Genomic DNA, 18,222 nt, shown 5'->3' on the forward strand with positions numbered 1-18,222 from the left:
TTGAGAAGAGCGAGATCGACTGTACCGTTTAGCGTTTAGCGTTGTTTACTCTAATCGAGCTTATTCCTTCATCGCTATCTAATTCGATTTATCTTCCTGCGGCTTCTTTTACGAACAGAACCGGCCACTCTTCGTTCCCCAAGAATCTGAACTGCTTGGTTTCATTGCTGTGAGTACAGGTTTGTGTAGAATAAGATATCACGATCCTTAGAGAAAGTGTCCGCAAAGCTGATTCTTGCCTTTAGTGACAGAAACCGTAGCACCGACAATACAATGAGTGGTCTAACACCTGCCCTCTCAAACGGCACAGCCATCCAGCCGAACGAACCGCAACTACCTTGACCCTATGACACCGTCAATTCCTTCGTTGCTCTGGCTCATCTGCAACCGGGATCATCGATCCTTGGCCTTGGTCGTGTTCTACTGTGACGACTGCGGTTGCAAGGAAGGTTCTTGGTACTAATCACGGACCGATGGTAGCGGTCTCTCAATCTCACGAGCTCGATCAAGACGCCCACCACTTTCTGCGATCCCTCGAGCTAGATGAGGAAATTACTTTGCTCCACGGCGATATCTGCCGTTTGAATGATTTAAGTGACGTTCTCTCTTCGGCAAACCGGGGCCAGCTCACTTTCGACGTCATCTTTGCTCGGAATGTTCTCGATCCCATCCCTGTTGACCTACGTGCGGCAACGCTTCTACATTGGGCAACCTACCTTACCCCAGGCAGCGGCCGCATAGTTGTCACGTTTTCGCCAGGAGCCGATACTTGGGTCGAAATTGCAGGGTTGCTGATCATCAATGGAAAAGGCAAAGCCCGGTTGGGTTTTCGATGTATGGATGAAACAGAATGGACGCGTGGAGAAGAAGCTTTCGGTGCTATTGCCTCTGCAGCAAATCTCTATCTTGCAGAAATGCAGCGAGTTGGTTTCGATGGATCAGATGCGTATGAGGAGTGGGAGGGTTGGGATCCCGTTCTCAAGGATTGTGTTCAGCTCCACTATCAAGAATTCTCCGAACGAAACGATTTGAAGCCAGCGTGGACAGATCAGGCCGGAGGATTCTCTCCTCTTTTTAAGGCGATGGTTCTCAAGTCGATGATGCCATTCTTGAAGTCTGATCTCATAGCGGCATTTGGCGGAGAGGATGAGGGATTCAAGTTGGATGTGCAGCCATGTGCGGTCACCTTTGCGGGCGTAATATCTTGATTAGGTGGCTGCAATCCGGGGGGGGGGTTATGGACTGCAGCAATCGCTTGCCAGGGAAGGAACCGTCAAGCTTATGCCTGGCCAGCGGTATTTAGCTTGCTACTTCTCCGAGATAGAAGAATCATCATCATTCCACTCGTTTATGACTTTCTATGCTCCTACCATAACTGTAAGGTCTTGTGTAGCCTATCGCGGAGTAGGGTTGACATCACAGAAATCAATGCAGAGAATTGAAGAGGTTGAGATCTGACCAAGCAGAAGCTTGGTCAAAGAAGCTTTTTAATAATACAAATACTCAAACTTTTCGGCCTCACGTTCTTTTCCCCCATGCTTCTCGACTATTGCTAGACCCCTTCAATCAATCACTGCCCCTTTGCCGGCTTCACACGCGGACTGATCCTCTCCTTCTCCAGTTCCGCCATCGGACTAGTCTCTCTTCTCCGGGCGAATTACATTTTCATACCCCAAACTATGGGATTCTTACAAATTCATACCCCATCTTACATTTTCATACCCCAATGGGGTATGAATTTGTAAGATACCATTAACAGGGGTATGATTTTGTAAGATACCATTAATAGGGGTATGATTTTGTAAGTTGCCATATAGGGCGGGTTGGTGTTAGAAATTATTCCTCCGGGGGCCCCTGCGGGGCCTCTTAGGGGTGTCTGCAGCGTGAAGTGCAAACACCCCTATTTAACCCTTTAGCGTTAACTCGGGTTACTAACAATTAGGGTAGGTAGCCTGGAACACCCTAAAATACCCTTCTAATGATTTACAGATATAGGGATGTTGGTGTTATCTTACATTTTCATACCCCAAGAAATGGTAACTTACAAATTCATACCCCAAAGACTGGCAACTTACAAATTCATACCCCATTTTTTTGGTGAGGGGTATGAAAATGTAAGATGGGGTATGAATTTGTAAGAATCCCATAGTTTGGGGTATGAATTTGTAATTTGCCCGCTACTTATATACCATGTGAAGCCACGCTAGTGCCATATTGTCATTGCCACCGTGAGGGGTAGCTACAATTCACTATGGTGCTGCAGCATGATTTCCAACAAATTGATTCTGCAGCAGAACTCTTATGACGGAAGATAATGACAGCTTGATTTTGCCGTTCCAAAACCGCATTTACCCTGAGTAGTCAGGGGAGCCCTTTTCACCAGAGCTCATACTTGAACTCTTCCTTACAACTTGGCACATCTTGCTCTATCACTAGGGCTAATTACTAATTCATACCCCGAAACTATGAATCCTTACCGAATCATACCCCTAGGGGTATGATTCAGTAATTTGCCATTACTTGGGGTATGATTCGGTAATTTGCCATTCATGATAAAAATCGCAAAGGAGAAAATTCGCGACCTGGGCCATCCGACCATAGAAAAGAGGAAATATCTCCGATCGTATTTAATGGGTGACCTAAAAGCCGAGTGGGTGGTAGCAGCAGCTCCCACGGGGGCCTTGCGACGGCCCTACGGCGGCCCTATTTAGGTTTAAATAGGGGTCTGGCTGTCAAGCGCCCCCGGGACCAGGCTTTTTTTGCGCTTGACAGCTAGACACCCCTATTTAGACCTAAATAGGGCCCCCGTAGGGCCGTCGCAGGGCCCCCGTGGGGGCTGCTGCTAACAGTGGGCTAAATTCAACCCCCCAGCCTGTCTACACCCAGTCTGTGACTCTTACACATAGTCTTCACTCTCAATAGTCTACACAGCAAGTTTGGTAAATTACCGAATCATACCCCAAGCAATTAATCCTTACCGAATCATACCCCAAATTTTGGTGTAGGGGTATGATTCAGTAATTAGGGGTATGATTCGGTAAGGATTCATAGTTTCGGGGTATGATTCGGTAATTAGCCCTCTATCACTATTACGAGTATGCATAACAGCAGGTACCCGTCTAATTGCATAACGCGGCACAACTAGCTGCACCAAACGACAACATTGATTGAATTCGCCCACCTTTACATCTCTTTCCTCACCACAACAACTCTCTCCAAGCAGCGACTCCTCATAACAAGCGTTGCCGTGACCTCGCTTCGACCAGTGTTTCTCTACCTTACATCACCTTGGGAAGCACAGCGCCTTGAGTTCTTATCATTTCATCATCTCAATCTCACAGCCTCACATTCTCATATCCTCAATTGGATTTGCCCCGACCTCACATTCTCATATCCTCAGTTGGATTTGCCCGACCTCAATAGCACTGTATGTGGAGCTCACTACAGCATGGCAAGAAACGTACTCTGTAACTCGCATGCTGACATCTTCGAATCTCAGGTTCATCATCTCGACAGCTATGTCTGAACTCAAGCAAGCCAAAAAGCAGACAGGCAACAAATCGTCAGTCTTGTGAAGCTCCAGCACTTTCTCTCACTACGAGACCGTCACTAATAATTATACTGCAGCACATCCAAAGGTCTTACCAGCGACAAGGACAACCGCTCTGCTAACTGTCAGCCGATGGCAAGCGGGGTGTACGTATTTGCGCATACTTTCCCAGTCCTTTATCAGCTGTTTCCCGAAATCCTCCAATGTCATGAGCTCCACTGACCATTCGCAACAGTGGGACTGTGGGTTAGTGGGTCCATTATGAGGCCATAGCGTTGGTGGCTGTTTGATCAGCCGTTCGTGTTGGTACCCTTGTTGGTACCCCTGTTGGTACCCCGGCAAGGGGTTGGGGACAGGTGTCCAGTACGAGCTATATAGCCACCTGTTTTGCACCTGTCAACGGCTCTTCATTCGATTTCGTCTCTGTCAGAGCCATATCATTTTTCTCCCACCCACCCACACCTGTATATAGCCTCATTTCACTCCAGGGCATGTCGCTCAGACATGGGAGTTTTTCTAGCGCTGGGGGGCCTTTTTCGGGCTATCTGCTCAGTCCAGATGTCCAAAAAGCTCTTAGCTGCCCCAGTGTTGGATATGCCCAAACACATATCTACATATCTACTTGTGCATGCGTCGTTTCTGTATGGCCTCACTGTTTGCGAGCACTAATCGCAACAGTGGGACTGTGGGTTAGTGGGTCCATTATGAGGCCATAGCGTTGGTGGCTGTTTGATCAGCCGTTCGTGTTGGTACCCTTGTTGGTACCCCTGTTGGTACCCCGGCAAGGGGTTGGGGACAGGTGTCCAGTACGAGCTATATAGCCACCTGTTTTGCACCTGTCAACGGCTCTTCATTCGATTTCGTCTCTGTCAGAGCCATATCATTTTTTCTTCTTCTTTTCGTAGTTGAGTCTATACACATTAGCCCTCAACTACCACAAGCACACTCCATACTCTTACATACTTCATAATGGCTCCCGCTGCTGCTACCAGGTCCAAAAAAAGCGGCCACACGAGTCACACCCGCCTCCAAGGTCACCAAAAAGACCTCCAACGCCGCCAACAAGGCCCCTAAGGCCCCCAAGGCCAAAAAAGGCCACTAAGGCCAAAACACCTCCCCTCCGCGACGAGATCGTCGTACCCGGAACGCCATCGAGGACCATTACTCCGGACGAGATCGACGAAACGCCCCCGCCTACTGGGGGGCCCAAGGTAGACCTTGCGGAATTGATAGCCCAGCTATCCAAGGTCCAAGAGGAGCGAAATCACCGCCATCGTCACGAGGGCCGGGTTCATAAGTCACGCCGCCACCACCACCGCCACAGCCGCAGCCATCGTCATCGTCACTCGGACACATCGGATTCGGACTCGTCCGACTCTGAGTCGGACTGGGAGGAAAGAAGAGGGATCCCATTTCGTCACTCGGAAGGTAAGAAGCCCTTTCTTAGTATTGCTGAAAGGTTCCGAAGTGTGGACGTCAAGTACTTCAAGCAAATCTTCTTCGGGACCTTCAAGACCAAAAACTTCGCCAAGCTGGCCCACATGCACACTACCCCGGCCAAAGAGGATAAGGACGTCAATGGCCATAACCACATGATGCACTGCTTCCTTGTGTACTCGGTAGCCGTCGGCCGCTTTGCCCACATGAGCGTGAAGGAAGACTTGAATGAGGCCCTTCATGCGTATGCTATTCGCCTACTACGGCTGCCCCTCACCTACAAATTTGACTCCATCCTCGCTTACCACCTCGCCTTTGTCACTGCACGCATTCAGGGTGGCCAAGACGATCCCAAGGCCTGGGAAGCGGACGATCAGAGCTGCAGGGACCTTCTCGTGCCCAGAGGGACTTATGCGGGCAATAGCAAGCCAAATGCCGGTGCGCCTGGCCCCAATAAGCCCGTTGCAGCCGGAGGACCTGCAATTTGCAGGAGTTTCAACAGAGGTAGCTGTTTTCGCGAGCGCTGCCCCTACTCACATGTCTGTTCGATCTGTCAGCAAAATCACTCGTCAGATAAGTGCCCCAAAGCCCATAACTCAGCGGTGAGTACCTCCAATCAATTGCCACTGGGTAATCGTGTTACCAGGCCAGAATGACTCCCAGGGCACCCGCAGGTGCCATGGTCGCTGCAGTGCATATCTGAGGGGTTCCCGTACGCGCTGTACGACCCACTGGACCCGGATTTGCCCTACCAAGGACCGTTAATAGTTGATGGTTGGTCCAAATGGTTGAACGATCACCCGGACCTGATATTTGCCAAGACCATTTCGGCTATTCTTCGGAAGGGCGCTAAGATAGGTTTTCGAGGCCCTATCCCAGCCCATCGCAATCAAAATCACCTATCAGCACGTCAAGCACCCCAAATACTATCGGCGGACCTCCAAAAACAGCTCCAGCAGCATCGCCTGACCGAGGTTGACCCTCAAAACGAGCCCCATTACGTCTGTTCGCCACTCGGATTGGTACCGAAACACGATGGAGGTTGGAGACGGATTCATGACCTCTCATTCCCACACGGCCACTCAGTTAATGACGGTATTCAGGCGGAGTGGGGCGCATTGGAATATACTACATACGATGACGCAGTAGTAGCACTGCTGCAGAAAGGCCCAAGGGCCCAATTCGTCAAAAGAGACCTCAAAGACGCCTTCAGACACATACCCGTCGCTATATCGGATCAATGGCTACTTGGTTTCAACTGCGATGGACGCTATTGGAAAGAACGATACCTACCGTTCGGACTACGCATGTCACCGTTCCTATTCGATCTCTTCGCAAAGGCCCTTACTTGGATCTTGATCGCCATCCTTCTATGGGAAGTAGTGCTCCACTACTTGGACGATTTCTTCGCAATCCTTTCACCAAGTGATGACGCAGCTGCATACGCGCAGCAGTTCGACCAGCTGTGTGGCGAATTGGGCCTTCGGATTAATCACACGAAGGATGTGGTGGGTTTCATAGCCGAGTTCCTGGGAATCGAATTCGATAGCATTCGCATGCAGGCGAGACTCCCCCCGGACAAGCTGGCCAAAGCGAGAACCACGGTCAAAAACCTCCTAAAAAGGGCAACTATCTCACATCAGGAGCTCGAGTCAGCGGTCGGCTTCCTCTCTTTCGCTGCCAAAGTCGTGATTCCAGGAAGAGCATTCTTGAGGCGACTTTTTGATGCCCTTCGAAGGCCTGCGGTGATCGTACGGATCACAGGCGACATGAGGGCAGACTTACTATGGTGGGACACCTTCCTGAAGCACTGGAATGGCGTCGCCTTGATACGCCACGTCGACAGTCGAGTCACGTGGCACATATGGACCGATGCGTCTGGAAAATTCGGTATGGGAGGTTACATTCTCGACCATCCCGACCACATCCAATCGGTTCAACTTAAAGACGTTTTCAGCATCAAAACAGCCACACGTCACCGTTCCAAAGACATACAATTCAAAGAAATGAAGGCCATCCATCACGCGATGGAACTGTGGCTACATCAGTTACGAGGATCTCGCTTGGTTCTCTACTGCGACAACGACGCATGCGTCAATGGATTACGCAAATCCTCTATGCACGGGCCAGCCATGGCCCCATTGCGCGATATAGCTATGCTGGCAGCTACTCATGACATCATAGTGGTGCCCACTTGGATATCTACGAAGGCTAACCAGCTGGCCGATGATCTGTCACGTTTTCGGTACCGAAAAATCGCTGACGCATATCCACAGCTGAAAGGTCTCATGTCTCCGCTGAAATAGGGCGGGACCCACCAGAATATTGGTACAATCAGACCGCACTACCCCGAGAGGCCGCACGACTTCTCTGGTGGGGGCTTGCTACCAAAACCAGGAAGACATATGCGACTCCAGTAAGATCCTACACGACCTATTGCGCACTTACAGGGATCCAACCTCCCTTCCCAGCAACTATGAATGCCCTCACGGGCTGGATTGCTGACCTGAGCACTCGCCGCGTCAAGTCGAAGTCTATGAAGGCATACCTTACCGGCCTCAGGTCAGCCCATGTGGACATGGGGTTCGATGATCTCTCAGTATTTCATCACCCTCAGTTACAACGCATCATTGCAGGTAGTCGACGTCTTCGTGGCGAAGCTGACACGAAGGAAAGGCGTCCAATCACCAAGGACCTATTGCTTCAAATCCTTCCTCATTTCGATAAGTCAACCCATGCCGGGGCGACTCTGTATGCCTCCTTTTGCCTCGCCTTCGCGGCATTCCTACGCGTAGGTGAGTTTACTTACAGCAAGCGAGACCTTCAACAGGAGGACTTCGGCGAATGGTTCCTCACACGTCGCTCGGTGAGGCTATTCGATGATCACCTGGAACTTACGCTTCCAGCATCCAAAACGGACCCATTTCGCCGTGGGATTACACTCACGGTGGCCGCATCAGGCGATGACGCATGCGCAGTCAAAGCCTTACGTCACCTCTTCAGGTGGGAGGCCCCACCTGATGCGCCGCTGTTCCAGCTGAGGGGCTCCTCCTTCACTAGGAACGCCGTCACCAGCAACCTCCGCGAGGTGCTGACGTCACTTGGTGTTGAGGGCCATTATTCAGGCCATTCCTTCCGCAGGGGGCTGCAACATCAGCACGTGACGCCGGCCTTAGCAATGACGAGATCCAATTGCTAGGCCGTTGGAAGTCAGATTCCTACCGCCTGTACATCGTCACTCACCCAGCCCACATACTCAGAGCATCACTACGGCACCAGCACCTTCCAGCCCGTCCGCGCTAGTGCTGCCGGTCCCTACTGCTTGCTGCGGTAGGTACCGTCAGGAGTCCTCCTCGAGACCTTCACCCTCTTGGACGACGTCTTGGGTTTGGGAGTTTTTCTAGCGCTGGGGGGCCTTTTTCGGGCTATCTGCTCAGTCCAGATGTCCAAAAAGCTCTTAGCTGCCCCAGTGTTGGATATGCCCAAACACATATCTACATATCTACTTGTGCATGCGTCGTTTCTGTATGGCCTCACTGTTTGCGAGCACTAACGTTCATATAGGGGAGCTCCTGCACCAGCGGGATGCGACCCACACGCCCCGTCACAGTAGTGAGTATGCCGAGAGCGCTTTCTTCGATGACTTGCCAGGGTCACTGCTGACATCGAGCCCAGTTCCCCCACCCGTCTCAACTCCTCCACCTATCAAAAGCATGAAGTCATCGACCTTGACCCTTCCCCTCCCAGTTCCCCAGCTCAGGAACCGAATTGCAGCATTAGTGGTGGGAGCTCGGCTGGAGCTGGAGCGTCTGCCAGTGACGAGTTGGAGTATGTGCACGCGATGGACAAGGGAGAAGAGGCTCGCATTCTTGTTGGTACAGTTCGCGCGGATCACGCGGTGTATGGGATGGCCTTTACAGTGAAAGGCAGACAACAGGTCCGTTATTACTGCCCTAAATTGAGATTGGCAGTCAAAAGGGAAGACATCACATGGTCAAAACACGCTATAAAATTCGGCAGACGGCTTGGGACGATCGGTCTACTCATCGAGACTCTCGACACAGAGACCGTGCTGTGTTTTATGGCGTTTCTCAAGCAGGACAAAGAAAAAGGTTTTTGCCTGTGCTGCCAGCTCCACCATCCCCATGACTGGGAAAGTCGGGATCCTCTCCAGTATGGCTCTCGGGGTAGATGACAGAGAGCGACTGTTTTGGCAGTACAGCTCCCGCTTTAGATAGTACACACGGAGTGCCCTTGCGGAAACGAGGACATCTCCAATTCAGATAGACAAAAAACCTTTTCTTTCAGACTTAATCCTTGGACGCTTCCTTATACCTTATATGTATCTCCTATGCTCCATCCTTATTATTAGTAATCGTAACAAATATACATCTTATTGCATCATGCGGTTTCAATTGCCGCATTAAACCATGCTTATTGACTGTCTGAATACACTTGCCTTCCGCGAATCTGATAACATTTTTCACCTCCCAACCTCTACATTTTCCTTTACCATATTCCACTTTCTCCTAATAACAGCTTCCAACAACAGGCATCATTATCGTCCCACTTCAATCAATCGCTCTCTACCTTGCATCATAATCATTACAGCAACATCTTGATACCTTTTCATCTTGCCATGTCCTCATCTCACAATCTCACATTTTCATATTCTTATACTCCTAGTTTGTCTTTCCTCAATCTTAATAGCACGGTATGTAGAGCTCATGACAGCATCGGGAGGAGCGTATTCTATAATTTACATGCTGATATCTCTCACTATCAGCTTCCGTCGTCTCGACAATCATGTCCGGGCTCAACAGACCCAAGAAGCCGACGGCCAAGAAACCGTCAGTCTTGCGAAGCTTCCTGCTTTCTCTAACTACAAGAGCGTCATTAACAATAATATTATAGCGAGATCGTAGATCTCATCAAAGATGAGGACAGCCCTTCACCTAGCAGTCAGCCGATGGTAAGTAGCGTATACGTACTGCGGATGCATTTTCCCACTACTCTCTCAGCCTTTCCCCGAGCTTCTCCAACTTTATAAGCTTGACTGACCATCGCTCACACAGGAAAGACCCCACATCAGCGGGATATAACCTACACAACACGTCACAGCGGTAAGTTTTGCGAGAGCACTTTCTCCAATAGCTAACAAGGTTCACTGCTGACGTTAAGCTTAGGATCCTTCGCAACGAACCTGCTGAGACCAGCCGTGGCGTGGCCGCCACCGACCAAACCCGGAAGGCCCCAAACTCCGCAGCTCAGCCCGCCGCAGAGGCACCGAGCAATGCAACGCCCCTCCCCCTCTTCCCAAGCTATAATCCCTTTCTTCCGCCGCACCGATTTGACGATGACGAATACGGACTGCATAGCTTTGAGTAGTCTCAGTAATTCAGACTCACGGCTAGCCGGGGTACCTATGGCCAGCCCTACACTCGTGCCTCGCTTCGGGGGCCAATCATATCGCAAGCTCATTACGGCATACCCCTCCCTTAGAGTCTGAGTAGGAAACCCCCGAATCGCTACATTGACCGTTAATTTGTGTGAGCCCACCGCAATAATTACCCCGTTATCGGGAAGTCGCGACTTCCTCCAATTTTTCAGCCATCACCACATAGTCTTTTAATATCAATTGAGGGGGCAATAGGCCTTTCGAGGTCGCTGAACAAGTACATAAACTTTTTATTATGATCGGATAGCTCGTTGTTGTCGCATAAGCTCATCCGGACACGCGTTCTCCGCTGACGGTTACAGCACCCACCTCCAGCCGGTCACCCTCCGATGATTAAATTCCAGACGATGGCGTATCGTGTTCAGCATCATTGAAAGGTCATATAACGAGTCGGGTGTAATGATTGGATCACAAGTTTGACCGTGTTAGTGTCTGATGGAAATCGAGCACCGGAGCCATCCCCCCTACATACACATCTATCAACTTAAAGGTGCATTACTTAGGAGTTGGAGGGAGCATAAAACACATACCTTGAATGATATTGACGCGCTTGACGCGTTCAAAATGGACTTGAGCGCACGAGGAGACTGTGAGGGGCGCTTAGGTACGCGATTTTCTCTCCGACGACGACAGCGAGGTATTTTCGAACTACATATACTGACCTCTTTATAGCTTACAGGAACATCCTTTCTCCTGACGAATACGAAGTTTTAAGATATTTGGCGGACCAGTTCTGGAGCAAAGAGAAAAAGTCATATATTTGGTTCCTCGCAGCCATGGAGATATCTCAGCTATTTCAGCCATTTGGGCTACCGCAGCCATGGAGAGGTCTCAACTATGCCACCTATTTGGGCTATCGCAGCCATGGAGAGGTCTCAACTATGCCACCTATTTGGGGTATCGCAGCCATGGAGAGGTCTCAACCATTCCACCTATTTGGGCTATCGCAGCCATGGAGAGGTCTCAACTATGCCACCTATTTGGGCTATCGCAGCCATGGAGAGGTCTCAACCATGCCACCTATTTGGGGTATCGCAGCCATGGAGAGGTCTTAACTATGCCACCTATTTGGGCTATCGCAGCCATGGAGAGGTCTCAACCATTCCACCTATTTGGGCTATCGCAGCCATGGAGAGGTCTCAACTATGCCACCTATTTGGGGTATCGCAGCCATGGAGAGGTCTTAACCATTCCACCTATTTGGGCTATCGCAGCCATGGAGAGGTCTCAACTATTCCACCTAATTGGGCTACCGCAGCCATGGAGATGTCTCGGTTATTTCAGCTAATCGGGCTACCGCAGCCATGCGTCTGTTGAGACGTACGGCGTTCTTGAGTACTGGTGTCGCTGCTATGGCTGAGTTAGCTGAGTTTTTTAGTGGAATGGAATTGGAAACCTACTTCTTAACCACTGCACCACAGCTCCTAATTTGACGAGGGCCTATTTGACTATTTATTCGACCTTTTTCAAGAATTCCAAAAAAGGCCATATCACGTAGTTGCGCATTTTTGTTGAGGATCATATGTACGCAGGGTGTGAATATTACATATCGGGCAATACACCAAAAAAATAAGTCTTGGCAGGGTTTCCTACTCAGACCCACCTCAAGGCCGATGGGGCCAAGCTGAGACTAAGCTTTGAGCGCGTGCGCCGCGATGAGGTCACTCCAAGCCCAAAGAGCTATCGGCCATCGCCGGGCTCCGCTCCACTCTCTCCACCGGCTTTCTTACGGAAACAACGCGCCGGGCACCAGCGGTCATCCAATATTGAGGACCGCCTCCAATGCCAAATCAATCCTGGAGAAGAGACAGGCAGCCGAGATGCGGGAAACGGAGGAGGAGGGTCGTATGATGAAGAGATCGATGAGACGAAAGACGTCGGAGCTGCTCAGGCAGGGGTTGCTAGGAGTGGCGGAGTGCGGCGCGCGTAGCGTACTCAAATACCGTCAACACCAAAGCAATGGGTTGTGGGAGCTCAGCTGGGGACGGAGTCGATAATGCAAAGGAGGTAGGCAATGGCAATGGCGGTGCGCATTGATGTCGAGGAAAAAATGCGAGATCCGGTGTTGCTACTAGGCAGGATGATATCTCCAAGCTGCAGACAGCAGCATTTTAGATAGGAACAAATGTATAATAGATAGGGTCTGCAAAGATTCTGAAGACCACATTTTGCCTACATGCGGCTAGATTTCGAGTCCACCCTAACGCTATTAAGTAACTATTAGGCCTCATACTATTTGCTTGGCTGCAGCTTCATGAGCGTTCTGAAGTCTTCAGAACACACATGAAGACTTCAAAGAAGCCAATTGACCAATAGTAGCCCCTGTAGAAGGACTAGCGTCGTTGCATTGCTGGGGGTGAGTCTTAGCTAAAAAACGTCAAAATAATCGAAGAAGTCAAAGTAGTCGCGATGTAATCTTCTTCTTACACCCTCTCGTCGCCTCTTTAGAAGCCTATCAAATCGGAAGTTAACTCGAATAGGCTAGCTGGAATCTTAATAATCTTTAATAATTCTTCAAAATCGTCTTCAGAATCTTCGCAGAACCTATCTAATACGGCTCCCAAATCAATCAGCCGGCGTTTTTGGTATGCCGTAATGAGCTTGCAATATGATTGGCCCCCGAGGCGAGGCACGAGTGTAGGGCTGGCCATAGGTACCCCGGCTAGCCGTGAGTCTGAATTACTGAGACTAGATTATCTCCTTGGGCGAATTACTAATTCATACCCCAAAAGTATGGATCCTTACCGAATGGGCGAATTACATTTTCATACCCCAAAACCTTGAATCCTTACAAATTCATACCCCTAATTACATTTTCATACCCCTCCACCAAATTTTGGGGTATGAAAATGTAATTTACCATTCCTTGGGGTATGAATATGTAATTCACTAAACTACGTCTTTAAGCACCCGGTATCTTAGCGCCCCTAAAGAAGCCCCGAGAGCCTTAAAAAGCCCCTAGAAAATTGAAGCCTAAATTTATCGCGGATTGGGGTGAGCTGGGATCTTCCGTTCGGGGCTCCCGAGGCCGGTCCGGGCTGATTCCGCAACCCCCGAGTTAATTCGCAACCCCCGAGCTGATTCGCGACACCCCGAGCTGATTCGCAACCCGAGCTGATTTCGTAACCCCTCAAGCGAATTCCGCAACTTCAAATACCGGGTGCCATTCGGGTGCATGCTTGATACCCTTAGGTACGAGTACTACTACATCGGGCGCCCTATTTTTGAAAACTATGGCAAATTACATTTTCATACCCCATGGAATGGCAAATTACCGATTCATACCCCATTGGGGTATGAAAATGTAATTAGGGGTATGAATTTGTAAGGATTCAAGGTTTTGGGGTATGAATTTGTAATTTACCCTTACCGAATCATACCCCTAATTACTGAATCATACCCCTACACCAAATTTCACTCAAATATGGGGTATGGTTCGGTAATTTGCTATCGCTTGGGGTATGATTTGACGAGAGTCTTAAATGATAGCTTTCTGATATAAGAGGGTTTAATGAAGTTAATTGTAGCGATAGGCTTACTGAGCGTCTGGTAGTAGTCGTCGACTTGATTATTGATGACGGTGGTATTGGCGGGGTTTGACCCCCGAAGCTTACCCCGCCTCGTTGCGCAGCGTAGTGCCTACGGGACCCGAATAGGGGTGTCTGCAGCGTGAAGTGCGGACACCCCCGGGCTCGAAACTTCGCCCACTCGGCTTTCGTCTGATGTTTTTAGGCTGATAGAATTCTCATCAAATGCGGTCGGAGAAACTCCCTTATTTCTATGATCGAATAAGCCAGATCGCGGATTATCTCCTTCGTAGTTTGAGGCCACTTTGACAACTTACCAAATCATACCCCAAGCAATAGCAAAATATGTGCTGGGGCGCGGGCTTCCCAGTAGTGAAAAGCTTGCCGAGTACTGGTTTTTGACTATGTTTAATTCTCAGGGAGACCCCCTAAAATCCCTCGGGCCCTTTGGGGGCTCTTTAAGGGCTCTCCGAGAGCTTGTATCGGAGGGGCTGTCAAAGCAAGCTCGAAATTTGATTATTTTAGTGATATTTGATTAATTTCGAGCTTGCTTTGACAGCCCCTCCGATACAAGCTCTCGGAGAGCCCTTAAAGAGCTCCGAAGGGCTTAAGAGATTTTAAGGAGTCTAACCCTGAGAATTGAGAGAGACGTTATGATATTTCACTGAGAATCGAGAGACACGTTCTAATTTATATTTGATAGAGACGTTATGATAAGACCCTTGGGGAAACCCCCTAAAACCCCCGGGGCTCTCCGAGGGCTCTCCGAGGGCTCCTGCCGGAGGGGCTCTTCTCGCAAGCTCGACAATTTGAATAAAAATCTTAGTTTTTGTATTTTTACGAATACTTTATTAAATTTCGTCTTCGCTACTTTATTTGAAAGCGTATAATTAACTCTATAACTCTATAAATTTACTTTATTATTATTTATTAGTAACGTTAAAGGAATTAAATAGAATAGATTAAAAAAGTTGATGTTCGAGGTTTTGCAGTCCTTATGGTGCTTCCTCTTTTGGATGTACCCTGTGTCCCGTTTAGAACGAAAATGAAGAAATAAGGTGTGTTTTAGACTAGAAATCGTGAAATCCGAGGATCTGATTGGTCACTAGCCTCTTAGCGTAGAAGCCATTTGGGATTTCAACTCTTGAGCATTGAGAAAGCAAGCTTTCCAATTATCGAATCATGTCTTATATTTGGGTGAAATTTGGTGTAGGGGTATGATTCGGTAAGGATTCGTACTTTCGGGGTATGATTCGGTAATTTGCCCCTTTTTGGGCTTTATAGGCGGGCTAATACCGAATCATACCCCGAAACTATAAATCCTTACCGAATCATACCCCTAATTACTGAATCATACCCCTACACCAAAATTTGGGGTATGATTCGGTAAGGATTAATTGCTTGGGGTATGATTCGGTAATTTACCAAACTTGCTGTGTAGACTATTGGGAGTGAAGACTGTGTGTGAGAGTCACAGACTGGGTGTAGACAGGCTGAGGGGCCAAATTTAGCCCACTGTTAGCAGCCCCCATGGGGCCCCTGCGACGGCCCTACGGGGGGCCCTATTTAGGTCTAAATAGGGGTGTCTAGCTGTCAAGCGCAGACACCCCCCGGGACCAGGCTTTTTTTGCGCTTGACAGCCAGACACCCCTATTTAGACCTAAATAGGGCCCCCGTAGGGCCGTCGCAGGGCCCCCGTGGGAGCTGCTGCTAACACCCACTCGGCTTTCGTCTGATATTTAAGCTGGTAGGTCACCCATTAAATACGGTCGGAGATATTTCCTCTTTTCTATGGTCGGATGGCCCAGGTCGCGAATTTTCTCCTTTGCGATTTTTATCATGAATGGCAAATTACCGAATCATACCCCAAGTAATGGCAAATTACTGAATCATACCCCTAGGGGTATGATTCAGTAATTAGGGGTATGATTCGGTAAGGATTCATAGTTTCGGGGTATGAATTAGTAATTAGCCCCTTTATAGGCCTACCAGTACGTAAATATTAAATAATCTCCTTTACTACCTCTTCTTCTTCTTCTTCTATCTCTTCTTCTACTACCTCTCTTCTGTTACGAGCGTACCCTTAACACACCACTCAGCCCTATGGCTAGCGGGCCTTGGCGGAGGCATCCCCTACTATATCATGCCTCCTTCCCACATACATAGTTCGGTAGCCTTATTATCCTAGTTCTACCTCACCCATACTGGTATCGCACCTATGCTGGTCCTGACATTATAATAAGGCTCCTTCGTACACCCCCCGGCGAAGAGAATTGACGGGTTTTTCACTTTCTGCTCGGAGCAAGCGACCGAGCCTGATAAAGAAAACGCTGGGTATTTCTACCATACAGAAACCCCACCACACATCCAAATCATCAGATACCTACATCATTCGAAAGAACCTACATCAAACAACCTACATCATCAACGGTAGCCCAATCCATCAAAAAACGACTCCCCTACATCGAATACAAGAAATCCTTCTCCGCTCCGTTCCCCGCAAAAAGTTTATCATCAATCAATAGACCCCCGGCGGACTTTCTACCATTCGAAAAGACACTACTCAGAGTACTCATAGTCTTTACGACGACTTGATCGGTCAAGAAACGAGTGTTGCAGACCCCCGCGAAGAAACAACACATTTCGACTCTCAATACAGAGATCTACCACCTTTCTCGACTCGCGCACGCCTTCACAGTACCGGAGTTCCAGAGATCTCCATTCCACTCGACAAGGAACTATTCGATATTGCAATAAACCTCCACGGGGAAGCCTAGCCAAAATCGCCATTTTTACGCCTATCTTCTCCACTTCATTCTTACCTACATTCAACACATCATGAGTTCCTCAAATTCTCACTCAAATCCACCTACATCAACACCAAAATACGTCCCTCCGCATCGCCGATCACCTACATACCATGGCCAGCCTTACCTCACATACGACGACCTACATAGAAGATACTCACCTCCAAATTCACCACGACTCCATATGCCACGTGTGCAGCGCTCTATATCTGCTGAGGATCTTTATCAGCGATTCACCAATCAAGAGGAGATACCAGGACAACAACAGGAGACGCAGGGCCAAAACTCGCCTGGGATCTCTGTTCCGCCCCCGTCCCCACCTCCACCCACTCCACGAGATTTCGAGGCACTCAGAGCAAACCGACATCGACCAATGTCACCACAGCCAGTCAGACAGCCACTCAGCCCAAGGCTACCAGATCCACCTGTCTTCACGGGCACTAATTCAATACCATTTGATGACTGGAAAATGAGAATCCGAGACAAGCTTACCCACAATGGTGATCATTTCCCCACCGATGCTTTCAAAATTGCCTACGTTATAGCGAGACTTGGAGGGGAAGCCAGTCAACACGTGTCTACCAGACGACGATATCGCTCGTACTCTACAGTCGATGATCTTCTAGATCATTTATGCAACGTGTATGAGGTACCCTTATCCGTTCTTAAGGAAACCTATCAACATGCTTACGACAAAATAAGCCAAGGAAGTCAACCATTTCTCAAATTCTACGGTGATCTCATCAAATATACCGAACATAATTTCAAGAATGATAGTCTCAGGAATGACAGTCTGATAAACGATATACGAAAGAAATCGGAACTCCGTTTATGTGACTCAATTGGTCTATTGGCAAGGGATTGGACTGTGTCTGAATTAAAGGAACGTATTATGAGAATGCAGCTTCAATATCAACAATCTGCTGAGGAGTTCGCCGAAAAGAAGGCCAAAAGATTCGCGGAGCAATACGCAAAAGCAAAGGCCGAGGCTGACGCAAAGAAGGGATACTCGATTATGACTCGCCCTACTTTCAATACACAGGGTTTAAGTCTTGCTGAGGCAGAGGACCTTGTAGATGAGAATTGGGCTTATGCACAAAAGCATGGTAAATACTTCGAACCCGGTATGGATGTCGATGAAGCATACGAGCTTAGTTGCCAGGGCTTCCTATGAGCGACTCGGTAATATCTCGGATATCGCGTTTTTAGTCGAATTGAAATCGTTCGATGTCTTCGCTATAGCCTTATTTTTTTATATTCGCGAATCGATTCCTCAGGCCCATGTTGCTCAACAATAACTTCATGTCAGGCCCACCAAGCAGGCTCCCCTTGTTGAAAGATACCCAAGCATCTTCCGAAGCCATGGTGCGTCACCTATGGGCCTCACTGTCCCCGTCGGTAGCCCCCATCGGTATCGGTTATGTGGCACCCCATGGAGAAACT

General features: G+C 48.9%; 4 protein-coding genes across 4 annotated transcripts; 3 read left to right on the top strand and 1 right to left on the bottom strand.

Moving 5' to 3' along the window:
• Window positions 1–473: 473 nt before the first annotated feature.
• HO173_012856 (uncharacterized protein) lies at window positions 474–1,208 on the top strand (the record flags this gene model as incomplete). The annotated part of the gene is made up of 1 exon (XM_037314690.1): window positions 474–1,208. The coding sequence occupies one exon, from the start codon at window positions 474–476 to the stop codon at window positions 1,206–1,208; it is 735 nt and encodes a 244-aa protein (XP_037158418.1).
• A 9,604-nt stretch (window positions 1,209–10,812) lies between these two features.
• HO173_012857 (uncharacterized protein) lies at window positions 10,813–11,967 on the bottom strand (the record flags this gene model as incomplete). Its single annotated transcript, XM_037314691.1, has 2 exons — window positions 10,813–10,909; window positions 11,846–11,967. The coding sequence occupies 2 exons, from the start codon at window positions 11,965–11,967 to the stop codon at window positions 10,813–10,815; spliced, it is 219 nt and encodes a 72-aa protein (XP_037158419.1).
• Window positions 11,968–12,100: 133 nt separating this feature from the next.
• HO173_012858 (uncharacterized protein) lies at window positions 12,101–12,442 on the top strand (the record flags this gene model as incomplete). The annotated part of the gene is made up of 1 exon (XM_037314692.1): window positions 12,101–12,442. One exon carries the CDS (start codon window positions 12,101–12,103, stop codon window positions 12,440–12,442), a length of 342 nt encoding a protein of 113 aa, XP_037158420.1.
• A 4,368-nt stretch (window positions 12,443–16,810) lies between these two features.
• On the top strand, window positions 16,811–17,953 carry HO173_012859 (uncharacterized protein; the record flags this gene model as incomplete). Its single annotated transcript, XM_037314693.1, has 1 exon — window positions 16,811–17,953. The coding sequence occupies one exon, from the start codon at window positions 16,811–16,813 to the stop codon at window positions 17,951–17,953; it is 1,143 nt and encodes a 380-aa protein (XP_037158421.1).
• Window positions 17,954–18,222: the final 269 nt, after the last annotated feature.

This window comes from Letharia columbiana, assembly GCF_014066305.1.
Source record: "Letharia columbiana isolate WasteWater2 chromosome Unknown Sc0000101_s0, whole genome shotgun sequence".
Lineage (NCBI taxonomy): Eukaryota > Fungi > Ascomycota > Lecanoromycetes > Lecanorales > Parmeliaceae > Letharia > Letharia columbiana.